The 18,145-nt window shown below is 44.9% G+C and overlaps 1 protein-coding gene across 1 annotated transcript; it reads right to left on the reverse strand.

Annotated features, from left to right (window-relative positions):
• Positions 1-311: 311 nt before the first annotated feature.
• On the reverse strand, positions 312-13,697 carry LOC307228946 (stromal interaction molecule 2-like). Its single transcript, XM_079998799.1, has 12 exons — positions 13,223-13,697; positions 11,036-11,166; positions 9,184-9,295; positions 8,151-8,262; positions 7,707-7,822; positions 7,362-7,539; positions 6,915-7,092; positions 6,491-6,652; positions 4,197-4,297; positions 3,820-4,073; positions 3,537-3,723; positions 312-3,396 (listed from the first exon to the last, which is right to left on the reverse strand). Exons 1-12 carry the CDS (start codon positions 13,329-13,331, stop codon positions 1,953-1,955), a joined length of 3,084 nt encoding a protein of 1,027 aa, XP_079854925.1. The 5' UTR covers positions 13,332-13,697; the 3' UTR covers positions 312-1,952.
• Positions 13,698-18,145: the final 4,448 nt, after the last annotated feature.

Here is an 18,145-nt window from a genome sequence, read left to right on the forward strand (position 1 = left end):
CAGGAAGTGCTCTGTCATAGAGCTGCTATGTTTTTATTTATTTTTATTTATTTGTTTGTTCATTTAACAATGTAACATGTGTGAGCTGAAAATACCATCTATTTTGGTTAACAATTTAATTTAATGTTAAGACATTTGTTTACTTTTTAATATTTATTTATTTTATGAACAAGTATTTATAAACATATATACATACAAAATATATATACATACAAAATATATATAATTATTATTAATTTTTTTTTTTTTTGTGTCTACAAAAATAGTTGCTTACTATCAAATAATGCACAACACAGTCCCTAATGTGACAGTTCAGTTTTATTTCCAAAGGCATCATCTGCCATCAGAACATGATGATACCATGATATCACAACATACATTTTGTGCATTTCCTTGTCCAGCACCCCGAAAGAAAAAATAAAGATTCTACTGACACATCTCCAAAATGCAAGACTCCATGAGTCCAACAATAAAATACAAAAAAAAAGTGAATTTTCTTGACAGATCTTTAAAAAAATCGACCCACAACACCGTGATTTTAAATTGTAAACAATCAGAATAAAAAAATAAAATAAAAATGAGAACAGCCGAAATGAGACATGGCACGTTTCTGAGCACATGTTGAAAGATTTTTTTTTTTTTTTTTAATAAAACATGTGGACACAAAAAGGATTGTCTTATGAAGGATTGTCTTATCCACGAAGGCTTAGGTGAACATACAGTATATCTATACATCTATATATATCTATATAGAATTACATGGAAATAATTTCTCAACCCAGAAGTTTTGTGAGACTGCAGCCCAAGATTAAAAAAAAATAAAAATAAAAATGCAAGTAATGACAGTGGTGTGCATTAGTCGAATGGGGATTACAAACGACAATGTATACAGCTTCACTCTAGCGCCACCGTCTGGCTACGAAGAGTGACTGCCGTGGCCGGCTAGTAGGGGAAGACAGGAAGCCACGAAAAAGAAAAGAACCCCCTCACAAAAACAATAATGCTTCCGACAATAAGCTTGTATACCTTTCCCAAAATGATCAAACAAAAAGAAAAACCTTTGCAATGAGTGGCTGTAGTGTTCAACTCCAGTGATGTCTCTGAATCAAAGCGTATTCAGATTTATGGAGCATTTTCGAATATGTGACGACCCTGTCTGCCTCTCACCGGGGTTGTGTGGCTGCTTTCTTTGCAGGTACTGGAAGTGGGCGTGGCAGAGGCTGGTCAGCAACACTGGCAGCGCCTGGGCCCTGTGTGCCAGTGCTCCTTCAACAACCCTCTTGGAGCTCAGCTGTTCTCGCTCCCCCTCCCCGAGACACCCATTTGGTTTTGGTTGACGTCTTGTTTACGCTCACACATATCTCCACTCATGCACCCACTTACACTGCTGACCTTACTGATTGCACATGCCACTGTTTAAGTTCAAGTTCTTCTCTTGTGATCATCTTTTGTAGTGTTCACTTTGTCTTTTGTCATAACCGTGCGGCCCGGTTGTGACGGAATAAATGTTAAAAACCTAGGCAAACCCTAATCGTTAAAACCGCATCGAGACTAGATGCCATTTCCAAACAGCACAAATGCAATATTCCTATTTCTTAAGTAAATTCCTCAATTGCAATTTCAAATAATATCAACATTCCTTCTGTTACAAAGAACAAAGGTTTCAGCTCATATATGGCTTCATCTTTTATGCCTCTTCTAAAAATATATCGCCCTGAAACATCAATCCATCCATATATAGCATCCGCCAGACTTAAGACTTCATGACAGATCAAATATTCACATATAGACAAGAATAAAATGAAAAAAAAAACAAAAAACATTTTACAAAGAAAGAAAGAAAGTAAACCTTTTTTTTTTTTTTTTTACCAGAATCTAAACATCTTGTGACTTCCTGCTTCCACAAACTGCAAAGATAAGAGAGAGAGAACAATTCAGGTGACTGATAAAAGTCAGATCTTCTGAAGACCACTTTGGAGCTTTTCTGAAGCTGCATCCTTTTTCTTTTTGAACAGGCTCTTGAGCTTGGAGGACTTCTTGCCCTTTTCCTTATCCTTGATCCTCTCCCCTCCACTTTCGACAGTCAGCGTGTTCTGGGAGGCGGGGGCGACTCTTGGTGGCGATGTTGGTGTCTCCACCCCTAGTTCCCCCGGCGGCGCGCTGTGGGGGAGACTGGGAGTCGAAGCCGAGCCAACCTCACCGAGGCTGGTCCCCACGGAGGTACAGGACTTCTCCAGGATTCCATCGTACACCAGTTGACTTAAGGGACCAGAGATGACGGCGTCAGAGGGCGGTTTCCTCTGGGTGAATGAAGTCATGGTAAGGTCCGGCTGCCCCGTCCGACCGACATCATTTCTGTCCCAGGAGATCTTCACTGTAGATGTGTCGATGGAAGCGTCCGCCTTTTCTCTCGGTACTCTTCTCAGAGAGCCGACGGGTATCTCAACATCGTCTCTGAACCTCCTGCCTGCTGGATGTTCTAAACCAAACTCTGGTTTCTCTCTGGAAAGCTTGCGGGAGGGAACATCTGTGAGTGCGTCCATTTTGTCCCTGGGTAAGAACATTCTGGAGGTGTTGTCAGTGCAATACTCCAGCTCATCCCTGGATATCTTTCTCATCGCCGTGGGGTTCTCAGCCATTTTGTCCTTTCCTCTCACAGGAATGTCTAGTTGAAAATCTTCTTTACTCCAGGCCAACTTTCGAGAACCCGTGTCCATAGACATACCCATTGAGTCCCTGCTCAATTTTATGGGTTGGGATTCAAATGGAAACTCAATGCCCTCTCTCAGCAGCTTCCTTGAGCCGCTGTCCATTGAATTTCCCATCATATCTCTCGTTAGCTTCCGAGTTACTACGTTTCCAGATGTATCGAGCTCACTCCGAAGCAACTTTCTCTTCATAGCATCCATAGATAAATCACTTCTGTACAGATTTCTTGATGCAGGCTCTGTCAAAACTGCCATAGTATCTCTTTCTGCTTTCCTGGTTGCAAATTCTGCAGTGCACTCCGGGTCATTGCAAGGCCCCTTCCTCCCCTGGCTATCCAGTAGAACTTCAGTCCTATCTCTGGACTTTTTCTTTGGATCGTTGTCTATCCCGCATTCAGCGATCTCCTCAGACTTTTTCAAAGCAGGAGAGTCATTAGAAATCCCCATGGCTTTATCCATCAGCATCTTGGCAACATCTGTGGATGCCTGCAGATCCTCCACTGAGATCTTGCGGACTGGGGATTCAATGGGAACTTCCAGTTCTGTGTTGCAGGGCTTTCTGATGGAGGTGTCTGCAAATAATTCCATATCGTCCCGATAGATCTTTCGAGAGGAGTCAATGGAGCAGGAGCTTGGAAAGCTCTTGCTCCCAGGAAGCGCAGCCATGTAGTCTGTGTCCTGTGGATCTCTGTCAGCAGGAAATAAGGAAGGAAGGAGGGAAGGAAGGAAGGAAGCAAGTTTCTGTCAGTTCTATCAGAGCATTTAGTTACAAATACAATGAAAAAAAAAAGTGTAATTTCTGTAATTGCTGTGGGTTGTGAGACGTACTGCCTCTTTTTGGGGGTGATGAAGAGCCCCTCCTCATCTTCTAAGCGGGGCAGCGGAGATCGGATTTGGATGAGGAGATCTGGGTCTGAAGATATCATGGAGGCCTGGGGCGGGACAATGACCCCAGGACGGCGCATACGACATACGGTGGAACCCAGAGACCGGGGCGAGCGTTTCAGTGGTGGAACTGAAGGAAGGTAAAAGGTCAACAAATGGTGAAAAACGTTTTGGGTTTTTTTACATTTTCAAAACTTTGCTGCACAGATGTCATTGTTTTACCAACCTGGCATCTGTGGTATGGTCGGAGAAGTGGGGTCGTCCAACAAATCCTCCAAGGATCCATGGACGGAGCTGTGGCATGAGTATGACGGCTGGCCCCCTCTGGGCAACAGTGGTACGTTGGCGTCCGAGTAGAGCTTAGCGGTGAGGTTGGCGAGACCGGGATTTCTGAAGATGGGGAAGCCACACAGACGCTCAATGTGCTGCCAGCGGTGGAGACGCTCTCTCAGGCAGGCTGTGACGTCGGACAGGGCGTTTCTATGGGACAAACCATAAATGTACATTAGAGGTAAGGTATATCCGGTCGATGAGACTGTCTAATTATCAGTCTCAGTCTCAGTGTGTGCTATCACATAGGTCACATAGATTTGAATGACCCACTTTGCTTCCAAGATCTTGTGGTCAACCTGGTCCAGAGAGGAGCTATGCGCCACGTGGAGGGTGCCCAGCACAGAACTCCTCTTCTTTTTAATCTTTTCTGCCTGGAAGAACAACATGAAAGGTGTATGGATGGAATTGTAGGTAGACAGGTATGTAGGTAGGTTTATATATACAGTGGGGCAAAAAAGTATTTAGTCAGCCACCAATTGTGCAAGTTCTCCCACTTAAACATATGAGAGAGGCCTGTAATTTTCATCATAGGTACACTTTGACGAATTGAATTAATTGGTAAATTCCTCGGTAAAATAAGTATTTGGTCACCTACAAACAAGCAAGATTTCTGGCTTTCACAGACCTGTAACTTTTTCTTTAAGAGGCTCCTCTGTCCTCCACTCGTTACCTGTATTAATGGCACCTGTTTGAACTCGCTATCAGTATAAAAGACACCTGTCCACAACCTCAAACAGTCACTCTCCAAACTCCACTATGGCCAAGACCAAAGAGCTGTCAAAGGACACCAGAAACAAAATTGTAGACCTGCACCAGGCTGGGAAGACTCAATCTGCAATAGGTAAGCAGCTTGTTGTGAAGAAATCAACTGTGGGAGCAATTATTAGAAAATGGAAGACATACAAGACCACTGATAATCTCCCTCGATCTGGGGCTCCACGCAAGATCTCACCCCGTGGGGTCAAAATGATCACAAGAACGGTGAGCAAACATCCCAGAACCACACGGGGGGACCTAGTGAATGACCTGCAGAGAGCTGGGACCAAAGTAACAAAGGCTACCGTCAGTAACACACTACGCCGCCAGGGACTCAAATCCTGCAGTGCCAGACGTGTCCCCCTGCTTAAGCCAGTACATGTCCAGGCCCGTCTGAAGTTTGCTAGAGAGCATTTAGATGATCCAGAAGAGGATTGGGAGAATGTCATATGGTCAGATGAAACCAAAATATAACTTTTTGGTAAAGACTCAACTTGTCGTGTTTGGAGGAGAAAGAAAGCTGAGTTGCATCCAAAGAACACCATACCTACTGTAAAGCATGGGGGTGGAAACATCATGCTTTGGGGCTGTTTTTCTGTAAAGGGACCGGGACGACTGATCCATGTAAAGGAAAGAATGAATGGGGCCATGTATCATGAGATTTTGAGTGAAAACCTCCTTCCATCAGCAAGGGCAGTGAAGATGAAACGTGGCTGGGTCTTTCAGCATGACAATGATCGCAAACACACCGCCAGGGCAACGGAGTGGCTTCGTAAGAAGCATTTCAAGGTCCTGGAGTGGCCTAGCCAGTCTCCAGATCTCAACCCCATAAAAAATCTTTGGAGGGAGTCTGTGTTGCCCAGCGACAGCCCCAAAACATCACTGCTCTAGAGGAGATCTGCATGGAGGAATGGGCCAAAATACCAGCAACAGTGTGTGAAAACCTTGTGAAGACTTACAGAAAACGTTTGACCTCTGTCATTTCAAACAAAGGGTATATAACAAAGTATTGAGATGAACTTTTGTTATTGACCAAATACTTATTTTCCACCATAATTTGCAAATAAATTCTTTAAAAATCAGACAATGTGATTTTCTGGATTTTTTTTCTCATTTTGTCTCTCATAGTTGAGGTATACCTATGATGAAAATAACAGGCCTCTCTCATCTTTTCAAGTGGGAGAACTTGCACAATTGGTGGCTGACTAAATACTTTTTTGCCCCACTGTATATATTTCCTCACTTTCGCATATTTGGTGCCCGTCATTGTTTGCGTGGAGATCCTTTCCGCACACACGACAGCCACTTGGACACCGTGTAGCGGTGTGTCGGCTCTATGAGCTGGCTTCTGTGGACGATGGGAGCCACTTCCCGTCCGACAGCCTTTTTATTTTTATTTTTATTTTGTAAATGAATACAAGACAATAATAGCATGATCTAGTAACGTATTTGTCAAATATCTCACTTCGCTAATAACATTAAGAGCCAAAGCACGGTGAGACTTTGTATGTTGTGCCGGTCACAACTGATATGTGCACACATACAGTACCAACCATAGATCAAATTTGGCTGAAATATAAAAGCCAGAAGCGGTACTGAATGAAGCGCTGTTTGGCCGGCTGTTATTGCTGAGCTGAGCTAAATGATCCGACTCACTCGTGCCGCATCACACATGGCAACTTAAACCCCCCGGTACCGGTATCGGTATCGATATGGTTGATTCTGCCCTGGTATAACTTGGAATCGGATGGAAACCATATTCTGGAGCATCGCCCACCCCTGGTTTCCACGCCTTCCTGCTGCGCTACCTCTTCCTTGGCGGTGCCCAGCTGGAGTTCGGCGCTTTGCTTCTTGACGTTGTAGTACTGGACCTCCACCTCGTGAGTCAGCTGAAGCCACAACTGAAGGGCTTCTGAGGCCGACCAGCTGCGCTGCATGTCCTTTTCCGCTTGCTTCAGTACTCCACGGACCTTGGCGAATAACAGCAACCACATATTAGAGATCAATTCATTGGAAAACAGTGCAGAAAGTATTTGCTACTGTCAATCACTTGGCTTACCCGCAAGTTTGTACTTCAACCATCAATTGTCACACATAAGCTGTTTATTTTCCATTGAGACATTGACAGACTACTATTGTTCCAAACCAACATAGTATCACATGAAGTGGTTTAGTCTTACTGAGCAGCTGTGTGAAGGTATTAAATACCATAAAATCTACTCCTCACCGTACCTGCTCCAGCTCCTCCTCGGCGTAGCGCAGGCGGCTGAGCTCGCTGGCGGCCCCCCGCCTCAGCTTGTGGAGGCGGTGCGCCTCCTCCTGCGCCCCCATGATCTCATCCCTCATCTTCTCCTCCAGGTTCTGTTTCTCCTCTGCCACATTACGCTTCTCCTCCTGGGCTTGTTCCAGTCTGAGGAAATTGAAGTGGCGGCATGCACAGCCATGCATACATACACATTATGCAAGTGGACTCACATGTAAAATCCATAAGAACTGCAATGCACAGGACAACAGAATATAAAATCATATATAGTGCAAAATGACGCACACGTGTATGAGCACGCACGCACGCACGCACGCACGCACGCACGCACGCACGCACACACACACACACACACACACACACACACACACACACACACACACACACACACATACAGCCTGGAGCAGTGCACTCACTGTTCCTGCAGCTCTCGGAGGCTCAGCTCGGCCCGCTGCAGACTCTCCAGGTCCTTCATCATCTTGGAAATGTGGATCTTGCTCGTCTTGTTCTGGGCCTGCGCAAACCAGCAGCCTCCTACCCCCATCACCACGGAAACGATCAGCAGCAGGTCCTTCATGTAGTTGTGAGGAGGACCTGGGTGGCGAAATTCAAGTTCACCGTCCAAAAATTGTCCAAAAGTGTCAGAAAAGAAAAGCGAGGACCAAGCTTCATTGCCGTTTGGATCGGGCGAAAAAAGGTCGAACAAAATGGCCCCCGAAACAGTTCCACACATGGTGGACGGGAACATGCACCACCCTTACGTGTGGGCGGTCCAAACAGCACCACGTCCAGAGCTTTGACGTTGAGCTTCTGCTTGTCCCTCTGGTCCTGGACCCTCAGCTGGCCGCTGAGGAACGCAGGCTCGTTGGACGCAATCCTGCACAGGAAGAGTTGATTAGTAACTGGATGGGTGGGAAATATTTACATCATTAGTTACTTTATCCACTGGATTACCTTCATCAGACAATCATGATGTGAAACAGATCAACATTTGAATTCCATACCACCCTTATTTTTAATTGGAACCAAACTATCAGATAGGAAATACAAAATACAAATAGAAAACTCAACAACATTAACCTTTCCCCTAATGTGACGATGTCATCATGATCACAGTGAAGACAGATACCTTTTTTTTTTAAATTTATTTTATTTTTTATTAGAAGGGCATTCCAACTTCCTCGAGTAAAGTGTAGGTTCCTCACCTGGGCAGAGTATTTCCATTGACCTTAAAGTCTTTAAAGTTCCTTTCGTACTGTGGCAACTCAACAAACTCCTTCAACCAGCGAAGAACCTCATCCTGAGTCCAGTTATGGACTGAAAACAAAAACAAGGAAATGACAAATAAAAAAACACCACATATTATGGAAATGAACACATTAATGGATTCATCTACAGGATTTGCTTTTTGTCACTTGGGGACATCTAGTGGTTGAATAAAAAGTCCTGTAATAATAGGACTAAAAGGACATTCGCTAGGATTTTCGAGTCCCAGACAAATATTCAAGATCTTACGAGAATTGCAAGGAACGAGTGACTCCTCGAGTTTGAGATCTTATCTTGTCGTTAAGGTCGTTTAGAGCACGCTTCTGTCACCGGCAGTCATTTGATTTTTAGAAGGTCACCAACTCTTGTGATCAGTCTCAGATTGGTCCGGAAGTCCCAGATCGGTCCCAGACGCACGTGAGAACATCGAGTTGGATTGAAGCGATCTCGGCTCCTCCGAGCGTCGGCTAGAACCCCAAGATCGGCGCTCACCCCCCTGCTGGGCCCTGTCGTGTGTGCACTACTGGGATGGAAAGAATTCTTTAAATGTGCGCTGCTGTCGTTCAAAGCCGTTTGAAGGTCTTTTGGTATCCCTGCCATAGCATGTCTCGAGCAATATGAGACGGTGTGTTTACTGGATGAATATTGCGCGACCACCACTGTCCCAACCATTTAAGATAAACACCATCGGACAGGGTCATGGCTGCAGAGACCAAAATAGTTCTCCACAACAGTTCAGGTCCTCTATCTTTCAAACCATATTTTACTGAGTGTCTTGCAGTCGTGCCCTTCTCCATCAGATTTCAGAACGGAGAGAACCAAGAATGGAGAATTTTCTTTTCCATAGTGTCACTTTTCACAGCAGCGGACCATGAGGAAACAAGATCAGATATTTTGGACCAACACATATGCACACACACACACACACACACACACACACACACACACACACACACACACACACACACACACCTTCAGAGGACTTCCAGCCCCTCCAGAGCTCCTCCACGGTGATGTGTTGGTCCTCCCGGTGCAGGTGGCTGTGTTTGTTGGTCTGCTGCTCTTTCATGTCTTCGATGATGAACTTTGTAGGAGAGAGAGAGAGAGAGAGAGAAACAGAGGGAGGGAGCGACCCTCGAAATAAGGGCCTTGGTAGACGCGGACATTTAGCTTTCCTTAAGTACAAGTATGGGTCAGATGGACACAAGTAATTGGTTGGGACTGTCGCAATGTGTTAGGTACTTAAGTTTCAATCGGGGACACCGGGACTCAAGAATGAGAATGTGTGTGTGGTCAGAGTACGGATGAGCATATTTGTGTGTGTGTGTGTGTGTGTGTGTGTGTGTTTGTGTGTGTGTGTGTGTGTGTGTGTGTGTTGTCTTGGAATGTGTCCTTGGCTGTAAATGGAGTCTTCATGTGATGGCTCGATGGCTCTTCTTAAGCGCCCGGGCCCCTCCCTTGGCCGTCTCCACAGCAACCGCAACCCGAGCCCCGGTGTCCTGTGTCGTCGCACTACATTCTGGAACGCTGCAACATTCTGGAATTCTGGGTTCTACTACCGACGCGACATACAGTCCCCAAAAACACTCACACGTCCGGCGCGGGGCTCAACAGAAAACACACCTGAAGACGCAGGTTCAGTGAAATGCCAAACATCCATGTCAACCGAGTTAGCGTGACTAAATGTAGAGGCTTTAAAGTTAAGTGCAAGTTTCATTTTACTTTTTGGCTCGCAGTCAACATTTCGTTGGCAGACAAGTGTGGTTTTAAAAACACACACTTGTCTTTTATGACTGCACTTCAATTTTTGCTGGGCAGCCAGACTGTGCCACTTAAAATTTAAATCAACAACAGTTGGGAGACATAATAATCCAACAGAATAAAAACAGCATCAAGAAAAATTGGATTAGGAATTAATAATATATTAATAGCACAAATGTATTATATATAATGTAATTATGTAAAAATAAAAATAAATAAATACAAATTGGTATATATGTTGTTTGCAAGCAAACGGTAGACACATTACATTTTTTTCATAAAAGTATAGATAAGAGATCATATTTTCTCCAAGTGAAAAAGTGTCGTTTTAAATTGTAAATTATTGGCCATTTCTATATAAGTAAAGAGAAAAACTGTATCATGAACATGATTCACGAAAGGCTACGTTTTCGTCAAAAATGTTTTATACCCAAAGTGAAAAAGGTCTACATGTCTTTGGTAGCAGTAACTGTTGTATGATACGACATATGACTGCTCATATAATTAATTATGTCAAAAATCGAACAAAGTATGTTGTTCAACTGACAGCACATACATGAATAAAAATAAAAAAAGACACTTGCTCTAAATGACATGTATCTCAATGTATCTCATGTTTGTTCTCCTTTAAAACCTGAGGCCATTATTTTGGGCCTAAAGTTGGACATTGCGAGTTATGAATGTATTAATAATGAATATATTGATTATATAATCAATTATTTGTACATTCATTGTCCGCAAGCAAGCGGTCGATCGCATTACACTTTTTTGATTTTTGGTCTCATTCTTTTTGATAATAGTGAATTAGGGGGCCTTTATGTTCGGCCCAAAGTTGTCAACCTGAAAAGACACTCGTTTAACCTGTTTTGAGCCACACGCACACACACACACACACACACACACACACATGTGCACACGTTCCGACACACGCACACACACACACACACATACACACACACACACACACACACACACACACACACACATGTGCACACGTTCCGACACACGCACACACACACACACACACACACACACACACATACACACACACACACATAGATACCTCCACACTCTCCTCCACCTCGATGCCTCCGTCCTGGTCATCATCCATCATCTGGTGGATAATCCTCAGGGCCTCCAGGCTGTAGCGGTCCGCCTCGCTCATGCACGGAGGGGACACCGCCATGCAGGGGTCTGCAGGGGCCCAGACCAGCCAAAATTCAATCAGTGTTCACTCGAAAAACACATCTGAGGACTGTCCTCCATTTAAGTTTTTCGTATCGGTTTTTTTTTCTGCTGACCCTCATGCTACAAAGATATAGTTCCATCAACGGAGACCTAATATATCAATATATGTCTTATTGATATGAAAGCTATTTCCGACAGACACTTAGAAAACTCTTAGATTTACTTTTAAATGTTTTGCATTCATTTGACATTGTTTGAGTTTGGCACCTATTGAACTAGAATTATAGGAGTCATGAGTTCAAATCAAAATCAAATCAAGGGTTGTTTCTTGTCATTTCAACTTAACCTGTCACTTACAAATGATTCTCAAAACATGTTATGTGAAGGACCCTGTATTTGATACACATTCCGACATGGACCCCATTGGATAAGTGTCTCCGGGACCCCAATGTAAGAAGATGCTTATTCTTAGATACGATTTGGTCCGAACTGCCATACCTGAGATAACCGTCAAACTAGGATCAAAAAACGTAATAGTACATTCTCTAATGGTGCTGACACCTTATAAATGAAATAATGGTGAAGTTTAACTATTATATATTTTGATAGAGACCCCCCCAGAACCTCTTGAAGGGCCCTGCGCCCCACAAACAAAAAAATCCCCCGAAACCAAAAATTGGATAAGTGAATCAATACCACACTGTTTCCAACCTTCTATTCGGAGCTCAACGATTTGGGAAAAGAATGGAATTGCGATTTAGACCAATATTGCGATTGCCATTTAGTATGCAATTGTTTTTCAAGTTCCTTATCTTCTGTATCATTCACTAAACACAAGCAATAAATCATTCTATAGTATGACCAACACAACATTGGATAGAGTCAACATATATACAGCTCTTTCCTGCCCGCGTGTTTGGATGAAATGAGATGAATTGCTGCATGAATTGTCATGGGGTCCCATCGTCCTATCTGGCCTATAAGACGAGCCGGCTCCGGTCAGCCCTGTTGGTTAGATTGTGTGCGACATTAAAAAAAAACAACACAAAGGCTTTGCGATTTGAAAATTGCGTTCTGTTAAATTGCGATGTCGGTTTGGTTCAGCCCTAATTCTATTATATATCTCACCCCTGGACAGAATGAATCCTGAGGCAAAGCAGCATGGGACGCTCACAAACAAGCAACTGACAGGGTTTGGTATTGGTATGTGTATAATAAATACCTAGGTATTTTACACTGTATTTGTATCTGGGCCCCCAAAGCCCCTCCATGAGTCAGAGTCCATTCCTTCCTGTGTGACTCAACCCAGCCCCTACACCCAGAGACCCAGAGGGTCAGGGGTCTGTTGGTCAGCGTCACTGCCAAAGCCAACAGCTCCAGGAAGCACAATAAGATTACCCACCCCCACCACTGAACTTCACTTCCCCACCCCCGAGGAGAAGTGAAGTTTAGTTTAGTTTAGCTGTTGTTGAATCAGGTTCAGCATCAGTACAGTGCTAGAAATGATTGGAAGACCACGCCATGCGTCTGCATTGAAATGTGTTTGAACGGGTTTATTGAGGAGACGCAGAAAATAAAATCTCAAAATTCTGACATTAAAGTCAGAATTCAATTTTTTTTTTTTTCCGATTTTCTCTCTTGTTTTTTGTCTTCCAAAATTTAATTGGACAACTTAAAGCAGGGCCGTCAAACTCAAATGACCAGGGGGCCACAGACCAGGTTCTCAAGAGAAATCCTTAATATTAGGAAAAATTGCAGGGTGTATTGATCATTTTGAATTATCAATGAACTGCCATTGTGATTTCAAAATCAATTTGCAGCCCAGATTCAACAACATACGACAAATATGTGGCGGGGCACATATTTTCTTCGGTGGCCGGATGTGGCCCCCGGGACCAGCGATTTGTTCGAGACCCCCTTTTCAGTTTGCATTTCTAATAATATTAGAAATGTGTGATAGGGTGTGTGATATGTCCCCATATCACACCAGTGAGCTGAAATCTCTACCAACTGGACGTGCCCCTCAGAACACCTCCTCGCTCTGCCGGTGGGCGGGTCCTACCTGTCGGGTCGACCCCGCCGTCGGGGAGCCGCAGGGGGTCGTATCCGTGCGCCGCCACACACATCGCGGCGCGGAGGAACAGCAGGGAGATGGGGGACAGCAGGAGCATGGTGGGGGAGCTGCACCCACGGGGGAAGATCCACTGATCCCCGGCGGAGGAAGAGGGTGGGGGCGACTATAAACAGATCCCAGTCCAGATATGGAGACAGACAATCCGGCACCGGAGGCTTGTTGAAGCGGCACGAGGACCAGGAGAGAGTGAGACAGTTTTAAGGCTGCAAAAAGCAGAGGGAGTTCAGAGGAGTGGGTGCGCCGCACAGGGGGCAGAGCCGTCCCGGGAGACTCCGTTCAAGACCCCCCAAAAAGACAGGAAAAACGTCCCAGATACATCCATGCGACCCATTCACCACGTGTCGGTTGGAGCATCCGAATGGATCTTCAGCCAAAACTCAAAGACGTGGAATTAGATTCTCATCCTTCTGCCGCTTTCCCCAAATCACTCTGGTCCGGTGCTTCTTCTTCAGCCCTCTCTCACTCTCTCTCTCTCTCTCTCTCTCTCCAGCTCTCTTGCCCTTTCTCTCCCCCCTTCACCCTCTCCGCCCCCCCACGCTCCCTTCTCTCTCTCTCTCTCAATCAATTCAATTCAACTCAGCTTTACGGGCATTGACAGTTATTACAAGAGCATTGCCACAGCTAGAAGGCAGGTAACACTCAACAAGAACAACAACATCAGAGACAATAACAACGGATGAACCCCATAATAATAACAACAGTAATAATGTGAATAATTACAATAAAAGTAAAAAGTAGATCAATAAAAAGTCAACAGCACGCACAGGGCAGGTCAGAGCTCATCTGATGACACTCTGAGAGGAAGCGTGCAGCGAGGGGGTGTTGTCTGATGTGTTTGTATTGTTGACAGCGCAGTAGAAAGTGCATCTCGGTCTCTACCTGTCCTACACTGACCACATCATCTCTGCTCTTCGGGCAGACACCATTTTCTGTGCCTGCCTTATTCAGTGTCTGGACGGCGGTCACTGAGCCTGCACTTGGTCAGGATCTGTCTCTGCTTCATATCTCTGACAGTAAAGAGATATTCTGCTCATTTATATTCTATTTTTTCTCTGTCACTCTCTCGCTCTCTGTCTCTCTCTCTGTCTCACATGGGGTTTCCTCCACCTAACTTCAGCAAGGACCCCCACCAAAAACATGCAGACATCATCGTCTGACCAGCGATGGACACTCGTCACCAGGTCCCCGGGCGCGTCCACGAATGCTGCCCACTGCTCCTGGCTGTGGCCCCGGAGGAAGGACAAGCCAAGGATGGGTTAAATGCAGAGGAACCATTTCACCGGCCACCATCACGCATGTGCGTGCGTGTGTGTGTATGCATGTGGTGTAGTGTGGTGCGTTGCGTGACGAATAAAGTTTCTTCTTCTTCTCTGACTCCCCCTGTCTCCCTCTCCCTCTCTCGGTCTCCCCCTCTCTCTCAGTGTGACGTAGGAGGAGGGCACAGGGATGTGACGTCATGACACTGAATTGACTGGTTACAGAGCAGAGACAGGCATGCGCATCACCGCACTACCAACCCCAAAACAACAACGCGGTCGCAGCACGTGACGTCGTGCCGGGCATAAGCCTGGAAATTAAAAAAACAAATCGTAAGTCACCAGATGAACTAAAAAATACACCTACATCTGTAAAAAACGTTTTTTTGGGGGGTTTTTTTGGTCGAAAAATCACGACGGACATTTTGAGTTGAGAAAAACCTAAAATGAAAGTATTTGATTGAATGTGATGACTCGGATCCAGGTGTTGTTTTAGTTTCTCTCTGAGGGTCAAAGCCTTTTTTTAAAACGTTGAACACTTTTAACTTGACCCGCAGGCACATGGCAACAGCGTCACAGTGTCGCCTTTCACTCCCCTGATCCCCCTGCGTCCTAAAAATAAAAGCCTCGCTTTGGCGCCTTCCCAACGGCGCCTGCGCAGAGGACAGGCGTCCACCTCGGGCCCCTGCTGTGTTTATGTTGGTCATCGCATTTGGTCTCAACTCTTAAAGGGCCTGGACCTGTCATCCTTTATCCTACACAAGTTAATAAAGGTCACTGAGGTCCCCAAAACATGTTTTTGAAGGGTTTTTTTGCTGAAAATACCACTCAGATTATGCATTCTAGCCATTGTAACTTGCCTCTATTCCCTGCTGTTCCATAACGGGCTGTTTTCTCCGTGGGAGGAGCCACCATCCTTAGGCCCCAAGCTCCGTGGGCCCATCAAAGACCCAAATATATGGGCACAAGCACTGGAAAAGGTGAGTTTTGCATAATAGGCCCCCTTTAACATATTGGTAGTGAAGCTGGTGGTCTGTCTGTCTGTCTGTCTGTCTGTCTGTCTGTCTGTGCGTGTGTGTGTGTGTGTGTGTGTGTGTGTGTGTATTGGCGGGTGTTATCATCGATTCGGACATCTTCCAAACTGTATCCATCCCAATGACAACAAAGACCTGTCAAATCAAAGAACAGATTGCAGCCTTTTTCTTTTATTAATGACCTTTCACTGTAGAACACTGGCAGATTGATTGATTTTCAAGGACTTAATCGGCAGGTTGACAAAATAGAGCGTGAAAGGACGATGTGGAGAGGGAAAGAAAGAGCAAAGGGGAGGTTTTTTTAAGCTGCCTGGGTTCCATAGTGGCATTTCTTCGGCACATTTGGGTTTATTTAGTTGGTTTTGAGTTTACTGAATTCCTGGAGAAAAAAAAAATAAAAATGTGAATGAACAGTAACCCTAAGTTCATGACTACGACAAAAGACACATAAAACCAAGGTTTTCTCACAAACTTGTAAGTGTAAGAATCAATTCTAAGAGCAGTGCCAGCGACGCTGCAGTGCTCTAAGTTTCCTGCGTGAATACCGAAAAATGCGCCTTTTTAACCCGCTGGAAAAGTGAATTACCTCAAAGATAACGCCAGTGTCCGGGCCGCCGTGGGCTCGCACAGGTTCAACTGAGCTAGTAAGGACATGAAAACACAGAGAACTACAGAACTTACTGAATTGGGAATATAAGTGAGTTTTTAAACCCCAGAAAAATGGTAGCAAGAGCCAGTGCTTATCAAAATAATAAAAACTTTACAAGCAAAGGTACCTATATGAGAGAGATATTCCTTCCACAACATCGAAACATAGGACAGTTTTGAGTTTTGCAGCTTATAATGGTTAGTTACAATGCAAGTAAAAAAACAAACAAACAAACAAAAAAAACGGCGAAGAAACATAGAAACGGGATACATTTTCTAGTGACCCGCTCCTATAGCCACAGGGTAACTGTCCCTTTTCACTTTATTACAGCACCAATGGAAGAAAGAAAAAAAACATAAAAAAAGACGAGTTGAAATCCACCCATCTGAGAGCGGAGAGCTATGCCGTGAACACACAGCTTCGCAGGCACGCCGAGCATTCTGTAACAGTAAACAAAAGTATTCCCTCATTGACGCGAAAGCTGGCCAACCATAAACATTTGATCGATACCTCGCTGTAAAGCTACGCGGCGGAGAACAGGCCACCGAGCCGCAAAGAGCTCGCTGACACGGGCGGCGGTTGGTACGGCGACGGGACCTCAGCGGCACCGTGTTCCGAGCGGCGCGTCGGCTTTATCTGCAACGGGAGGGAGAGAAAAGCCGAGAGGCGGGAGGCGCGTACAGAAGAGGGAGACGGGAAAAAAAACGCACCCATTTTGGATGTAGGTGTGATCGGATGCGATGCCGCTGAAACACAGCGCTTCGCTGGGCTCGACTAGAACGACCGGGCCTTCCGGCTCTTTACGTGGTCGGACACGGTCGGACCAGGCAACACTCGGCGGTGCGGTTTGTAGTGCGGTGGGGGAGTTAAAAGGCAGAAGTGGTGTTAAAGCTCTCTTCTTCCAGGACTTTTGGCCCAAACTCAAATGGAAATTCAAGGCCCCCCTCCCCGACGCTCTCGCCCAGAGCCCAGGAATAGATTGAATGTAAAAATAAGAATAAATAAAGAGTGGACATAGCGACTCCCCCAACTACCTACCTTAATTACACAATTTAGTTTGGGGGGTTTTTTTTGTTTGTTTTTTTTACTCCTCACTTGCCCCCTTTAACATAAAAATAGAACACCTCATTCTCTCTCAAATAATTATTATTTTGGCTGGAAGAGCTCACTGGAGTGGGGAGGTGGGGGTGCAAATGTTGCATAATTTCCTAAAGTTGTGTGCAGGGTTACGAGAGCCAGAGGGGCCGAGGTCGCCTTTTGAGTTGGAGCATTCTGGAACAAATCGCGCTCAATTAATTAGACATCACAGGCCTCGGTCTCCTGGAAATACCCCAAATAGTGTATTACGCACGAACATCACACACACACACACACACACACACACACACACACACACACACACACACACACACACACACACACACACACACACACACACACACACACACACAATTATTCTTTTCTTAAAAACAATAAAATAAAATAAGGGGGCGGGGTGGTAAAGGGACTGATTGGTTAAGGCCGACGGTCTGGAAGATTTAAGGCAGCAAGGCAAGGCAGAAAATTCCACATTCAAACTACACCTTTTCTCTCTTTTTTGCGCTCCTAGAGGGCAGCGGGAGCTTCGAAATGGCAGTTAGGATCGAGGGAGGTGGAAAGTGTCCGATTCCCGGTCGACGTGGAGACGGGCGTTTCCGGCCCCTCGAAGGACATCACACAATCGTTGCCGACAAAATGAGGAGTTATTCCATTTGGTAAGAAAAGGGAACTTACTACGTTGCTTCGTACAAAAAATTAAAAAAAAAATTAAAAAAAAAAAAAGTGAAAATGTACCTCGACTAAAGCTTATAAAATATTATACGAATAAAATAATATAATATTCCTTGGTCCGTAAAGACTATGTTACTATAAG

The sequence above is a fragment of the Zeus faber genome (assembly GCF_960531495.2).
Source record: "Zeus faber genome assembly, chromosome: 4".
Taxonomy (NCBI): Eukaryota; Metazoa; Chordata; class Actinopteri; order Zeiformes; family Zeidae; genus Zeus; species Zeus faber.

What these genes read in the sequence shown, in the direction of transcription:
- LOC307228946 (XM_079998799.1), bottom strand. Translation starts at nt 13,331, where the DNA reads ATGCTCCTGCTGTCCCCCATCTCCCTGCTGTTCCTCCGCGCCGCGATG. An exon ending in AGGTGGAGGAGAGTGTGGAG is followed by an intron (nt 9,296 to 11,035) that starts GTATCTATGTGT and finishes TCTCCTACAAAG; the next exon opens with TTCATCATCGAAGACATGAA. An exon ending in ATCACCCCCAAAAAGAGGCA is followed by an intron (nt 3,397 to 3,536) that starts GTACGTCTCACA and finishes TCCTGCTGACAG; the next exon opens with AGATCCACAGGACACAGACT.